At 21.4% G+C, this 15,004-nt stretch overlaps 3 protein-coding genes across 3 annotated transcripts in view; 2 read left to right on the forward strand and 1 right to left on the reverse strand.

The window, feature by feature from the left end:
- LOC127280026 (ragulator complex protein LAMTOR3-A) overlaps nucleotides 1–15,004 on the forward strand; it is an 86,943-nt gene that overhangs the window by 46,015 nt on the left and 25,924 nt on the right. The window lies entirely within an intron of this gene.
- Nucleotides 1,297–5,334, reverse strand: LOC127280020 (uncharacterized). The gene is made up of 6 exons (XM_051302728.1): nucleotides 5,243–5,334; nucleotides 4,267–4,513; nucleotides 4,068–4,170; nucleotides 3,104–3,413; nucleotides 2,191–2,350; nucleotides 1,297–1,671 (listed from the first exon to the last, which is right to left on the reverse strand). The coding sequence occupies exons 1-6, from the start codon at nucleotides 5,243–5,245 to the stop codon at nucleotides 1,481–1,483; spliced, it is 1,014 nt and encodes a 337-aa protein (XP_051158685.1). The 5' UTR covers nucleotides 5,246–5,334; the 3' UTR covers nucleotides 1,297–1,480.
- LOC127280013 (nose resistant to fluoxetine protein 6-like) lies at nucleotides 6,545–13,525 on the forward strand. The gene is made up of 13 exons (XM_051302707.1): nucleotides 6,545–6,812; nucleotides 7,921–8,132; nucleotides 8,412–8,593; nucleotides 8,669–8,853; nucleotides 8,959–9,153; nucleotides 9,307–9,400; nucleotides 9,657–9,951; nucleotides 10,050–10,129; nucleotides 11,168–11,263; nucleotides 11,360–11,489; nucleotides 11,635–11,809; nucleotides 11,888–12,030; nucleotides 13,210–13,525. Exons 1-13 carry the CDS (start codon nucleotides 6,563–6,565, stop codon nucleotides 13,336–13,338), a joined length of 2,166 nt encoding a protein of 721 aa, XP_051158664.1. The 5' UTR covers nucleotides 6,545–6,562; the 3' UTR covers nucleotides 13,339–13,525.

Genomic DNA, 15,004 nt, shown 5'->3' on the forward strand with positions numbered 1-15,004 from the left:
AAAAAATCACAAAAAAAAAATGAAAACAAAGGCATGTAACAAAAATCAACTCTATTTATTTGAAATTATCATTAGATTAATAAATCTATAAGAAAATTTTGATTTACAATAGAGATGATTTTTGAAGTGATTGGGAATCAATAAATCTCTTTAACGCGGGACGTAGAAAGTAAATGTCACGAAATATGACTCGACGGACAATTAAACTTTGAATACAAAATATCATTATTTCTTTATTTCAAAAAAAAAAAAAAAAAAAAAACCCCCTTAACAGATTTTTTATTATATTGTTTTATTTTATAAATAATTTATTATTTATATAATAGGAACAAAATATAACAAAAGAAACATATATATATATAGAGAAGATGTATTTTATTTATATTTCAACATTACATTAATTTCTTTCATTTTTCTTGACCGAAGAGATGAACATGAAAAATGCTACTTTTGGTTTACATATATAGTGTTTATAGATAAAATTTTATATTTTACTAGTTAAGCAGATTATTTAAAAAAAAATGATTTTTTTTTTCAGTCAATTACTTACATATTGAAAAGAAAAGTAAGTAATTAATAGCAAAAATTAAAGATGAAAAATAATTAATTAAATTAATAATTATTTTTTCATAAAATATTTAAATAAAAATTTTCATTTCTTATAGAATTAAATCACACTTTTATTTATATTTTATTATATAAATACGCAAAAATTGAGCCAAAATTTTTATATTAATTTAATAATAATTATATCAATTTTGTAATTGATAATATTTAAAATTCACAAATAATATAACAATATTAATAAAAATAATAATGATAATAATATATAATAATAATAATAATAATAATAATAATAATAATAATAATAATAGTACTAATAATAATAATAGCAACATCATAAAACTTTATATTTTAAACATAAAACATGATAACTATAATTTAATAATTTAGTTTTATATAAAATGAAAAATAAATGAAATAATTATTAAGCAATTAAATAGCAAATTGATGAATGCATATTATTTTTATAATAACGATTATTTTTTGGCTTATTGCTTTTTGTCTATTATATTTTACAATAGAGAGTAAGAGATTTTATTTTTTTTTTTGTAAAGAACTTTAAAAAGCTGAAAATTTTTTTTTCTTTTTTGTTTCATTAAACAATTAAATTACACTCAGTTTTAAAAACGATGTATAAATTTACAAATGAATCATTGATATTCTTTGAATATTTTTAAAATTGGTTGACTATATCATATATCAACTATTACTTAAAAGACAAATGTAAAATAATTATATTTTTTTATACATTTATTCTATATTAAGTTTCTTTTTTTTTGTCTTCAAAATAAGACAACAATAATACTGAAAAAGAACCTCGCTTATATGAATGAAGAAAATTTTCACAATAGCTATTGAGCTTTCTTTGTGAAATTAAAAAAAAAATAAATAAATAAATAAAAATAATTTTAATAATTTAAATTGTAGGAACATAAGTTGAAGGTGTACCATTTCTTGATAATGTATCTGACGTGTGTTGATTAATAGAATTTTTTCGCGTTCCATATTTATGAGGTTGTAAATTTAAAGGTGGTAAATTTGGATGTTCAATTCTTGTTGGAGAACTGACGCGTGGACGAAGAGTGCCTCTCTGCATTGGATATAATTCTATCAAAAGAAGATAATTAGTTTTTAATTTATTTATTGTAAACAAAAATTTTTAGTTTTTAATTTAATTACTGTAAAAAAAAAAATTTAGTTTTTAATTTACACTCAGAGAAATGGTATATTTGTCTCCGAGCCTACTAACTCATTTATTTGTTTCAATTAACATTGAAATAAAAAATTTATTTGAGCCAAAGAAAAATTTATTTATGACATATAAAATTTTTATTTACGCCAAATAAATAAGTTAGTAGGCTCTGAGACAAATATACGTTTATTTAATTCAAATATATTTTATTTGATTCAAATAAATCATTTCTCTGGGTGTAATTACTGTAAAAAAAAATTTTAGTTTTTAATTTAATTACTGTAAGAGAAATTTTAATTTTTAATTTAATTACAGTAAAAAAAAATTTTAATTTTTAATTTAATTACAGTAAAAAAAAATTTTAATTTTTAATTTAAATACTGTAAAAAAATTTTAGTTTTTAATTTAATTAATTAGTGAGGGAAATAATTTACCAGAATCATTTGGTTCCAAAACATCATCCAATTGATAATATTCATTTTTAACAGATAGAGGCTCCTCATAATCAACAAATGCTGTATTATCGAATGCCTTGTCATCTTTTGGTCGATTTAATGATAATGATGGTGATGGTAAGGGCGGTTCAACGTATGTCTAAAATAAAAATGTTTCTTATTTTGAATCTTAAAATATAAAATATATTATCTGTTAAAGATCAGTATTTTCTTATTTTTTGTACACTCAGAAAAAAGTTATGTTTGAACCAAATGTATCATTTTTTTATATTTACCCAATTTTTTGATTAGTTGAAACAAAATTTGTTTAATTCAAAACAAATATTTATTTGATCTAAATAATTGTTTGGTTTATTTTAATAAATTTTTTGAACATAGAAAAAATTTGATTGAGCTAAATAAACGTTTGGTTTATGCAACCAAATGTTTGGTTAACTCAATGCATTTATTTTGTTGATTTAACCAAAATTTGGTTGCTTCAAACGAATTTTTTTTCTGAGTGTGAGTACCGAGAAAATAAAATTAATTTGGTTCAAATAATCAGTTACTACTACTAGACAAATAAATATTTAAATAATTTTTATTTGAGTCAATTAAATATTTATCTATTTCAAATACAAAAATTATTATGTTTTCAAACACATTTTATTTAATTCAAATAAATATTTATTTTTGAACCAAATAATTTTTCATTTGAATTAAATAAATTGTGTTTAAAACCATAATTTCGGTATTTGAAACAAATATACAATTTAATTGACACAGATAAATATTTATATTTGTATTAAATAAATATTTATTTGTATTAAAAAAAATATTTATGTATTAAATAAATATTTATTTGTATTAAAAAAAATATTTATGTATTAAATAAATATTTGATAATAAATGCCTTGAGTTTTACATGTTCAGTGGGAATGGTTGAAAATGAACGTTTATTATAGTAGGCTCCATTGCCATTGGTCTCATTGGTGCGCTTATTATAAAATGCGCCATTTCCAATTGTTTCGTAGGTGTGCTCCTCCAAAAAATGTCGCGTTGTGCCTCGTGGAGTGAGTGTCGCCCACATTACACGACTGTCTTGCATTGTCTCCGTTGTACATGGATATAAAACTGCTTCATTTTGAAGTCTTCCCGCTTTTGTTTGCATTCCTGATGTTGCCGTTGGTACCGAAATAACGCCATTTTTTCCAGTGTCATTACTACGTAAAAAACTGATCAGAAAAATGTATTTTACATTCACTTAAATAATTTATTTATTTTATAATTTAAAAATTTATTTATTTAATTATTTAATAATTTATTTATTTAATTATTTAATAATTTATTTACTTAATTATTTAATTTAGTTCAATTTTTATTTGTACGAATTTTTAAGACACCGAATTTTCATTTATTCGAAATTATAAATGTCCGAACAAACAATCGACAGATAATGATTTCGGCGCAAAATTCGTATATATATACACCCAGAGAAATGATTTATTTGAACTAAATAAAATATATTTGAGTTAAATAAACGTATATTTGTCTCAGAGCCTACTAATTTATTTATTTGGCGTAAATAAAAATTTTATTTGTCAGAAATAAATTTTTCTTTGGCTCAAATAAATTTTTTATTTCAATGAAATAAAATATATTTGCAACAAATAAATGAGTTAGTAGGCTCGGAGACAAATATACCATTTCTCTGAGTGTATAAAAAAAAATTCTATGTCAAATGCTAATTCCTAATTCGAAAAATGAAAATTCGTCTAAAAAATAATTATTTCTAATAAATGAAAATTGTAATTGTATAATGCGTCCTTTACTATTGAATAAAAATATATAAAAAAAATAATTAATTAGCAACTTACAATTTGCATTTAAGAAGTAAAGTTGCCAGTATTATTCCAATGCAAATTACCCCCACACATGATGATATAAGAACTAAGAGCCAAGTATCGTCGAAAACGGTCCCTATAAGAATTTCAATTAATTTTATTAAAATTTTTGCAAATATTTTGGCATTTATTAAAAAATTTAAAGAAAAAATTAATTATAATTAATTTTCACCTTGTTGTGGAATTTCGATATATTGAACACCCTCGGAACGCCAATTGCAAAAATGTTTACAAGGACTGTCATTATGATGAGATCGAAAAATAACAGTTTCCGAATCTGTAAAAAATTCGGATCCTTGTTGCAAAAAACTGGGAATGGGCGGTGGTGGAAGACGAAGTATCATATCTGGCGGTGGGCCTAATGTGCATAATGCACAATTTGAATTATTAATAATAGCCGCTACTTCCATTCCCGACATCTAGAAAATTAAAAATTCATCTTTTTTTTTTTTTTAATTCAAAAACGACTATAATAATAAATAATAATAAAAATAATAGTAGGAAAAAAAAAAAATAATAATAATAATAGTAGTAATAATAATAGTAATAGTAATAATAATAGTAGTAATAATAATAATAGTAGTAATAATAATAATAATAGTAATAATAGTAATAATAGTAATAATAAAAATAGTAATAAAAATGAAAATAATAATTATAATACACGTAAAAAATCTTTATCTGGAACAGCGATAAGTTTCACTGGAATAGCGATATGTTTCACTAAAACAGCGAAAGTTTTCGCTATTATAGAGAAATATATCGCTGTTTCAGATAAAAAATTTTTTTCGGTGTAATAAAAAATAATAATTATAATAAAAATAGTATAAAAAAAGATATAAACAAAAAAAAATATTTTAGAATTCATAAAAATTAAAAATATATTCATTAAAATCGAAAATTGAGTATAAAATATTTGTTTTTTTAATTTTAGAAGAATCTGTTTTAAAAAAAAAACAGAACATTGATATTATTTACGAAATTATTGAATTTGTACTTATCACACCATTTTTTTTTTTTATGAAAAAAACTTAAAACACCACATATTGTCACTTATTCACTGAAGTAAAAAATAAATTTTGTTATAAACTGTTTAAGAATAATATATATACACAGAAAACTATTTTATTTATTAAGAAAATTCTTACCATGATTAAAAATCGTTTGCCGAAAGTTATATCATTGAATGTCGACAATTTTTCAATTGAAACTAAAGCGCAAGCGTCATAATATTGAACGAATTGAAAATGTTCTCTCTTCTTTCATCAATTTGAACGCGCATGCTTCTTAATACATGAGTCATATATAGGTATATGTGTGTATTATTTCAAATTTTTTTTTTGCCAAATAATAATATAGTTTTAAATTATTAAAGAAATTATTATTTATTATTATTATTATTATTATTTATTATTACTTTTTCCATTTTAAAGTATAATATAATTATTTTTTAGACCAAATTTAATTTGTCCTAATTTTTATTTGTCCAAATTTTTTACTTGTACGAATTTTTATTTTGTCCGAAATTACAAATGGCCGAACAAACAATCGACAGAAAAATTTCGGCGCAATTTTTTAAAAAAATGACCAATTTATAAAAATTATTAATCGCGTGAATGGTCAATATTTTTAAAAATTGCGCCGAAATCTTTCGGTCGTTTTTAATTTCGGACAAACTCTCTAAATCTGAATTAGTAAAAATGTTTACTAATTTAAATTAGTGACTTATTTTTTGCTTTAGAATTAGTTAAATTTTATTAATTGTTAGTAAAAGTTACTAATAATTAGTAAAAATTTTACTAATTGAGAAGCAAAAAGTGAGTCACTAATTTAAATTAGTAAACATTTTTACTAATTCAGATTTAGAGAAAATGAAAATTTGGCATTTCAAAAAATTCTTATACAAATATAAGAATTCGGTGAATTGGATTAAACAAAAAAAAAGTATTAAAAATATTTTATAAAAATAAAATAAAAATATAATTTGTAAAAAAATATTGATGGAATTTTGTGAAAATGTGAGAGAGCATTTATGCGAAAGTGAGTCTGAATATTAAAAGAGAATTCGAACTTGAAAGAGGAGGAAAGAAAATGGGGGTCACAATATATCTGAACATGCATTAGATCAAATGACCACAGTGTCTACACGAATACACCTTAAGTCAATTGTCTTTTGAATTCTATTTATAAAAAAAAAAAATAATAAAATTTCATTATTTTTTAAAAATTCTATAAAATTTGTTTTCCTAATAATAAAATTATTCCATATTCCAAATTGATTGGGATTTTAATTTGTTTATAACTTAATTAAATCATTAAAGTGTTAAATAAAAATGGTTTATTTTAATTTAAAAATAAATGAAAATATCAAATTTGTACGTCTAATAATTTTTTTTCTACTATGTTTGCAAATAGAAAAGACGTTACAATTTAAAATTATCAATAGTTCAGTAGTGAATGAAAGTTTAATGAATTCTAATAACGAGAAATTAACAATAAAAAATGAAGATTTTTTTTTTAATTTTAATATTGGAGTCAATAAAAGTGATTTTTTTGCAAAATATGAAATCGATTTAGAAGAAATATTTGAAATTTGGAATCCAAAAAGTATTATCAAAATTTGGTATTTAAAAAATTTTAACATCACATATAATTGTGAATTAGATGTATCTAGATTTTTAATTGGAATATCAAAAGAAGAAAATTGGGCATTAAGAAGTAAGTCAATATATTGTTGCGTTGAATTTGAAAATAAATTTTTTTAAAAAATCATTTTTTCTACCAATATATTATTTATTCTCTGCTGATATTTAATTTTTTTTTTTTTTTTTTTTTTTGAAAGAAATAGTTATTAAAAATTGTGTTCCAAGATTTTTTTTTGCATTTTTCAAGAATGTATGTAACACTTAATGATATATGAAAAATGCAAACAATGACTTGAGAAAACACTTATGAAAAGAAAAAGTTGCGAAAGATTTTGACACATCATAAAAATAAATATTGACCTACTTTTTCACTTTGCAATTTAAATATATGTGCTAGAACAAAAATCTATCTATATTTTTAGTTGTTATTTACTTTTTCGACATTCTGCCAATTAAAATTTGTTGAATATATTTTTTTATTACTTACCTATTCAATGGCTGAAAAGATTATTTTATTTTAAATTAATATTATTTTTAAATTAAGTTAAATTAAACTAAAATTAATAATAAATAATAAATTAATAAAATAATAAAAATAAAAATAAAATAAAATAATTAATTAATATTAATAATATTATTAATAATATTAAATTAAATTGAATTAAATAGCTTAATAAACTAAATTAAATTATAAATATTAGCGTTCCTGTAATAAATAAGCACATTAAGAAGTGCAAATCGAGGATTATACTAATGAATCGAAAGCGTTAGCATTGAAATGCTTCCTGTAGAAAGGGAGAAAGTGGTTTTTATTTAGCGAGATTTTTTTTTTATCTCAAATATGCTGCAATAATATAATGCTAGAGTAATCTATTATGACCACATAATTTAGTAGTTTTTATTTATTTATAGGTATTTTTTTTTTTTTTTTTTGGTCTTACTAAACACATTATTTGAACTTATTATTTGTCTGACAAAATATGCATTTACTCTACTTATTTCTATTTCCCTTATATTCTGTCTGACAAAACGAGTACCTAATCTACTTATTTTTCATATTAATTTCTCTTTCTCTTATAATTTGAAAAATTAATTGTTTAATTATTTAATTTATCATTTATTATTATTAATTAATTAATTAATATAAATTAATTAATTTAAAAACAAATTTTTTTTTATAGTGGTTGATGCAAGTGGACGACATAATTCAGGAATATTTTCCGGTAACCGTTATTGGTTAGGAGCACCAGAACAATGTCGTGAAATGGAAAATAATTTTTTAAAATGGAAAAAAGAAGGAAGCATTTCAGAAAAATTAGTATTACCACCTTTTGCAATCAGCGTTTTTTCAATTAGTCTAACTCTTGAAATTATCAAGTCTGGAATCAACGGGGTACGTTCGTCTTTTCTTTTTTTTATTATAATAATAAATAAATAAAAATATAGAATAATAAAAATAAAACAAATATAATTATAAATAAAATAATAAATAAATAATAAAAATAAAACATATAAATATAATTATAAATAAAATAATAAATAAATAATGAAAATTAATAATAAATAAAATAATAATAAATTTATAAAAAAAAAAATATATTTTGAATAAAATAAACATTGAAAAGGAATTTTTGAATAAAGACATTTTTTTAGTGTTTTCTTAATAACGTAGACGCACAACATAACACTGGGACTATGTCTGCCAATGAGTTGCACCGAAAAGGACGTAAAGGGACTTTTAAATTTTTCAACAAGCCAAAGGGAAATTAAAACACGAACAATTGTTGTTAATAATGTTCGAAATCTTGCCAATGGTTATGTTATTTGGAATGACATGGTATTTTATATTTTAATGTACGTATATCCCCCCCTGTACTATAGACTTTTTTACTTACATCGCAGCATCTAACTTTTTTGATATTGTTTCAGAGTTGCATTTATTGTGGCTTCAATTCTTGTTGTTCTTGGCACTGGTTATGATTTATTGTTACGACACAATGCAATAAAAAATGAAGCCAAAGAACAAAAGAGAAATAATTCTAATCAAAATTTTTATAATGATGAAATTACAATATCCAAATTATTGGCAGTTAATAAACATAATGCTTCTCTGGGTAAATATTTTACTAATTATAAAAAAAATAAATAAAAAATAAATTAATAATAAATCAGATTTAAATAAATAATTAAATTTTGTAATTTATATTTACAATTTTTAGATGTTGATAATGCCAATAGTGTACCAAAACCTTTGTCGGAAGCTTTATTAGCATTTAGTTTACTTCTGAATATTTCAAAACTTTGCAGTTTTGATGTAGGATCTGATACATTGGCACCAATTCATGGATTACGATTTATTTCAATGTTATGGATCATTCTCGTTCACAGTTGCCTGATAACAAATGAAATTTCAGGTTAATTCATTTGCTCTTAATTAAAAAAAATTTTTAATAACTAATAAATTAATAATTAAAAATAATAATTAAATAAAATTAAAAGAATAATTAAATTTATTAGTTATTATTATTAGTTTAGTTAATATATTTAAATTATGCACAACATTTAAGATAGCTCATTATGGCGCTCAAATGCGGAAGCTGATTTTTTATATCAAACTGTTAGCAATGGATCATATGCAGTTGATACATTTTTTTTCATTAGGTAAGAAATAATAATTAAAATTAACATTATATTGGAATTAATTAACATATTATTTATCATATATAAATTAAATTTAAAAATACATAAATTAAATAATAATTAATTATTTTTAATATAATTAATTTTATTTTAATTATTTATTTAATAAAATTTAAAATAATAAATAGTAAAAATATTTATGATTATTATTTATTTTCAATTTGCAAGAAATTCTTATTGGATAATGAAAACTATAATTAATAATTTTTTTTTATAGCGGATGTTTGGTAGCATTTCTTTATTTTCGAACAATTACAAAAGAGAAAATTAAAAAGAAAAAAATCACACACGGATTTTGTGGACAAATTATGCAATTTTTAGGTTTAATGGGATATAGATATGTGAGATTAACACCTCCTTATCTATTGATAATTGGTTTAATTCAAGTTTCAATGAAATGGTATCATGATCATACAATAATTGAATTTCCAACATTGGATCATGAAACGTGTGAGAAATTCTGGTGGAGGAATGCCCTTTATGTGAACACATATTTTAATATGAATGAACGTGTAAGTTTTTTTTTCTACGCTAAAAAGAAACCTGTTTTTTTTTATTATAATAATAAATTACAATAAAATAGATGGACATTGATAAATATTTTTTTTAGTGCATGGTATGGAGTTGGTATTTGGCAAATGACACTCAATTCTACACAGTGGGAATTATTATTTTAATTATTGCAGCTAGGTATTAATTTAATTATTACATAGATGGTTAAAAAATTTAAAAAATGGTAAAATTTTTTGAAAAATATAAAAAAAAAATTACCGACCTAGAAATCTACCTTACCGACTGATGGTAAAACAGGTTTTTTGGGAAAAATAAAAATATAAAAAATTACCGACATAGAAATGTACCTTATCGACTGATGGTAAAGAAATTTTTGTTGAAAAATAAAAATTATCAACGCAGAAATCTACTTTACCGACTGTTGGTAATTACCGACTGATGGTAAAACAGTTTTATGAAAGTTGATAAAATTTCCAAAAAAAATTTCTTTACCATCAGTCGGCAAGGTAGATTTCTGTGTCGGTAATTGTTTATATTTTTATTTTTCAAAAAGTTTTACCATCAGTCGGCAAGGTAGATTTCTGTGTCGGTAATTTTTTATATTTTTATTTTTTCAAAAAACTGTTTTACCATCAGCCGGTAAGGTAGATTTCTGTGCCGGTAATTTTTTATATTTTTATTTTTCAAAAAGTTTTACCATCAGTTGGTAGTGTAGATTTCTGTGTCGGTAATTTTTTATATTTTTATTTATTCAAAAAAAACTGTTTTACCATTAGTCGGTAGTGTAGATTTCTGTGTCGATATTTTTATATATTTTTATTTTTTAAAAAAAATGATTTACTATCAGTTGGCAAGGTAGATTTCTGTGTCGGTAATTTTTTATATCTTTATTTTAAAAAACTGTTTTACCATCAGCCGGTAAGGTAGATTTCTGTACCGGTAATTTTTTTATATTTTTCAAAAAGTTTTACCATTAGTCGGTAGTGTAGATTTCTGTGTCGGTATTTTTAATATATTTTTAATTTTTAAAAAAAAACTGTTTTATTATCAGCCGGTAAGGTAGATTTCTGTGCCGGTACTTTTTATATTTTTATTTTTTCAAAAAAAACTGTTTTACTATCAGTCGGTAAGGTAGATTTCTGTGTCGATATTTTTAATAATTTTTATTTTTTCAAAATTTTTACCATCAGTCGATAAGGTAGATATTTTTTTCAGTTTTACATCTATTGGTGCTGCAATTGGTTTATTTTTCTTAATTGCATCTTGGATTACCACAGCCATAATAACAATTAAAATTGAACATGCACCAAGGTAAAAGATGATTTTAAAATTAAAAAAAATGCGTCATTTTTTAATTTTTGCCTTTTTATTATTTCAATTAATATTTATTTTATTTCTTTTTAAAAGTATAGAAAATCCATTTGCTCATTACGAAAGTCTTTATGACAAACCGTGGACTAGAATTGGCCCCTATTTAATTGGCATGACAACTGGATGGTATTTATTTAGAGTTAATTGTAAATTACAACTTAACAAGGTGAGATTTGAATTTGTTTTTTAATTATATTTATGTAAAAAAAAAAAATTTTTTTTTGTCTCAAATAATTAGTTATTTGATACTAAATATATATTTGATACAAATAAATATTTATTTGTATTAAATATATTTATTATTTTTTTAGCTCATTTTAATTATTGGATGGACTTTGGCACCATTAACAATGATAAGCATTGTTTATGGATTATATGGAATCATGTTTGAACCAATTTTATCAGCATTTTATTCAGCTCTATCACATTCTGGATGGGCATTAAGCATCGCTTGGATCCTAATTAGTTGTGTAACAGAAAATGGTGGTAAGTTTATATAAAATTATTGTCTCTGTAAAAATGATTAAATAATTTACTAATTTTTTTTTTTTTTTTCAACTGTAGGAATAGTGAATAAATTACTCTCATGGAAATATTTTTATCCAATATCAAGACTTACATATTGTGTCTACTTGGTTCATCCAGCTATTTTACGAGCAATTATTCTACAATCTGAAACATCATTACATTTATCACATGGACTCATGGTAATAATTTTTTTTTTTATCAAATTAAAATTAATTTTGAATTTTAATGAAATTTATTTGAAAATTACTTGATCACATAAATTACAAAACACCATTGGAAAATATTTTAAATTGGACTAATAATTAATATATTAAACTCATCGCACACATTACGTGAAAATAAATGCGGAGGATATTACATATGAAAATGTTTAATAATGTAATTACGTGTTCTTGCACGTAATGTCGGTAATAAAATTTGTATTAGTTTTATTTTTGCCAGTTAAAAAGAAAAAAAAAAAAATTTAGCAGATCACTAAAATTACCGATTTAAATTAGTAGATTTCGTTTCTCCTGACACCGAAAGATCTCGACAGTATATACACGAGAACGAAAGAGAAAGTTTTTGGGCTTCTTGTTTTATTTTCCTCTCTCTCTCTCTCTATACTTTAGCGAATCTAAACAAACGACTTATTATATATTGGATAATAATAATAATTGGATTATAAATATTCACATTTTGCAAACGTGATTATAAAATTGTATAATCAAATTGGAATACAATGAAATAGAAAAACGCTTTCTATTATATTTATTTAAAAAGCAAAAGTTAAAAAAACAAATTGCAAAAAATTTTTGATTTATAACTAAAATGCAATGTGAAAGAATAACAAGGTTCTAAAATATATATTATATAATAAAGTTTACAGAGATAGATAATAATCGTAATTCATTGCTCTAGGAAAAAAATTAAAATTTTATTTACGCTAAATAATTTTTTTTTTTTTATTTAAAATAAATAAAAAGCTCTGGAGACAAAGAATTTTTTTTATTAAAAACTAAACTAAATAAAATAAAATAAATAAAAATAAAATTAAAAAAATAAAATAAAATAAATAAAAATAAAATTAAAAAAATTAAAAAAAATACTAAATAAAATTTTTGTGTTAAATAATTTTTTTTTATTTAAAATAAATAAAAAAGTTAATAAACTCTGGAAGAGAAAATATATTTTTATTTACTTCAAAATAAATTTTATTTGTCTCAAAAATTAAACGACAATAAAATATTTTTCTCTGGGTGTTTTTAAAAATAGAAAAAAAACAATTAATTAATAAAAAAAAAAATTTTAATTAATTAATGTAATTATAAATTTAATGAAAATAATTATTTTTATAACACCAATGTTTTATTTTGCAGGCATTTATGTTTTTTGGTGTTTTTATTTCATCCTATGCCGCGTCCTTGTTTCTGAGTCTATTTTTTGAAGCCCCGATGGTGTCCTTGCTGAGGATCGTTCATCCCCTTCGGCAATGGAAACGTGAATAATATTATATATGTAGATTTATTATGACTGGTCATAAAAAAAAAAAAAAAAAAAACATGAATGGAGGCCAGACTTCCCATCGCATTTTTTTTCACCTGCGCTTTTAATGTATGTCATCCACTTAATATTAAATTATATATATGTATGTTATTTTGCAAAATTAATTTGGAATTTCATTTTTTAATAATAGAATGATAAAAAAAAGGTTGTATGTTTTAACTTTATTACTCGTTTACTTTAAAAATTACATCTAGTTTTTTTTTCTTTCAGTTTCTTAACTTTTTTTTTTTTTGTATTATTCTTAATTATAACTTTATCTCTAATTTATTCTTAATAGGTTTATATATCCACATTTTTTGTTTTTAATATATGTACATATGTTTAATATAAACAAAACATTTAGTTGTAAAATAATTTTTTTCAATCGATTTTTTGAAAATATTATTATTTTTCGCTAATATTGATATATAAATTTTATATATAAAATTTTTTTATATTATTTATATTTTTTTAATATTTTTTTTTATATTTTTTATTTATATAATTTTTTTTTATATTTTTTTAAAATTTTTTGATATAATAAAATTTTGCATAGCGGTTTATAATAAAAAAAAAAAAGTTACCAAAATAGAATAAAATTTATTATTAATTATTAATTTAATAAACAAAAACAAATAATTTTTGTAGTAAAATTAAAAATTTACACTCAGAGAAATAGATTTCAGTCTCTCAGAGCTAAATATTTGTTTTAAATAAATTTTAATTTAAATAAAAAAATTTTATTTGCGCTAAATAAAATTTTTTTGTGTTAAACAATTTTTTTTTTTTTTTTTATTTAAAACAAATAAAAAATTAGTAAAAAAACAAATTATTTATTATATTTAATAATTCGTGGATTTTTCGCGAAAACAATTATTGCGCGAGTCACGAATAGCGATTATCAAGGGTCGTTTAGGCACGACTGAACATTTAAATAATAGACTTTATTCGAAAATCTACAGGAGCTGAATGATCATTAAAATAGTAAATTTCCTCTAGAATTTCTATTTTCTATTGTTATTCTTCCATTAAGATTCGCTCAAGCAGATCCTCGCGAATTATTTCATAACGCACAAAAATTCTTTAAAATTCTTATAATTTTTATTGGTTTATCTATTTAGTTTATTTTAGTTTTTTTTTATTTATTTATTTATTTAAAATAATAATTCTGTGCACGGGCAAAAAATAAAATTTTCTATAAAAAATTCGAATGATAATAAATTAAAAAGAAGAATTTTTTTTTTTTATTATTTTTATAAAGAGAGCAATTGATAAAAATGAGACATTGGATAAGGTTTTTTTCAATGTGAATGACAAAATAGATGCGATGACTTGTTTATAGAAGAGAGCAATGAAGCGGAAGAAAAATTACGTTATGCGATTAAATAAAGATTTCGGTCCCCGGAAGCGTAATACAAAAACAGATATTATTTAACTACACTGAAAAAAATTAAAAAAAAAAAAAAAATACAAATTGTTTATTAATTATTAATTATTATTTAATAAACAAATTTTAAGTAAAAATAATTTTTTTTTTTTGCTATATTAAATATATTTTTAGTTTTAGTAATTTTTAGTAATAATTATATTATTATTATTTAGTATAACAGTTAATAGTGAAAAAAGTTT

This window comes from Leptopilina boulardi, unplaced genomic scaffold, assembly GCF_019393585.1.
Source record: "Leptopilina boulardi isolate dan_hultmark-lab unplaced genomic scaffold, ZJU_Lbou_2.1 LbouV2_229, whole genome shotgun sequence".
In the NCBI taxonomy this organism is placed as follows: Eukaryota; Metazoa; Arthropoda; class Insecta; order Hymenoptera; family Figitidae; genus Leptopilina; species Leptopilina boulardi.

Excerpts from the sequence above, each read along its gene's own strand:
- LOC127280020 (XM_051302728.1), bottom strand. Across the intron at positions 4,171-4,266 it reads TATCGAAATTCCACAACAAG|GGACCGTTTTCGACGATACT; the intron begins GTGAAAATTAAT and ends AAATTCTTATAG. Across the intron at positions 3,414-4,067 it reads TTACTTCTTAAATGCAAATT|TAATGACACTGGAAAAAATG; the intron begins GTAAGTTGCTAA and ends TTTTTTACGTAG.
- LOC127280013 (XM_051302707.1), top strand. The coding sequence starts at position 6,563 with ATGAATTCTAATAACGAGAAATTAACAATAAAAAATGAAGATTTTTTT. Across the intron at positions 11,264-11,359 it reads AAAATTGAACATGCACCAAG|TATAGAAAATCCATTTGCTC; the intron begins GTAAAAGATGAT and ends TCTTTTTAAAAG. Across the intron at positions 11,490-11,634 it reads GTAAATTACAACTTAACAAG|CTCATTTTAATTATTGGATG; the intron begins GTGAGATTTGAA and ends TTATTTTTTTAG.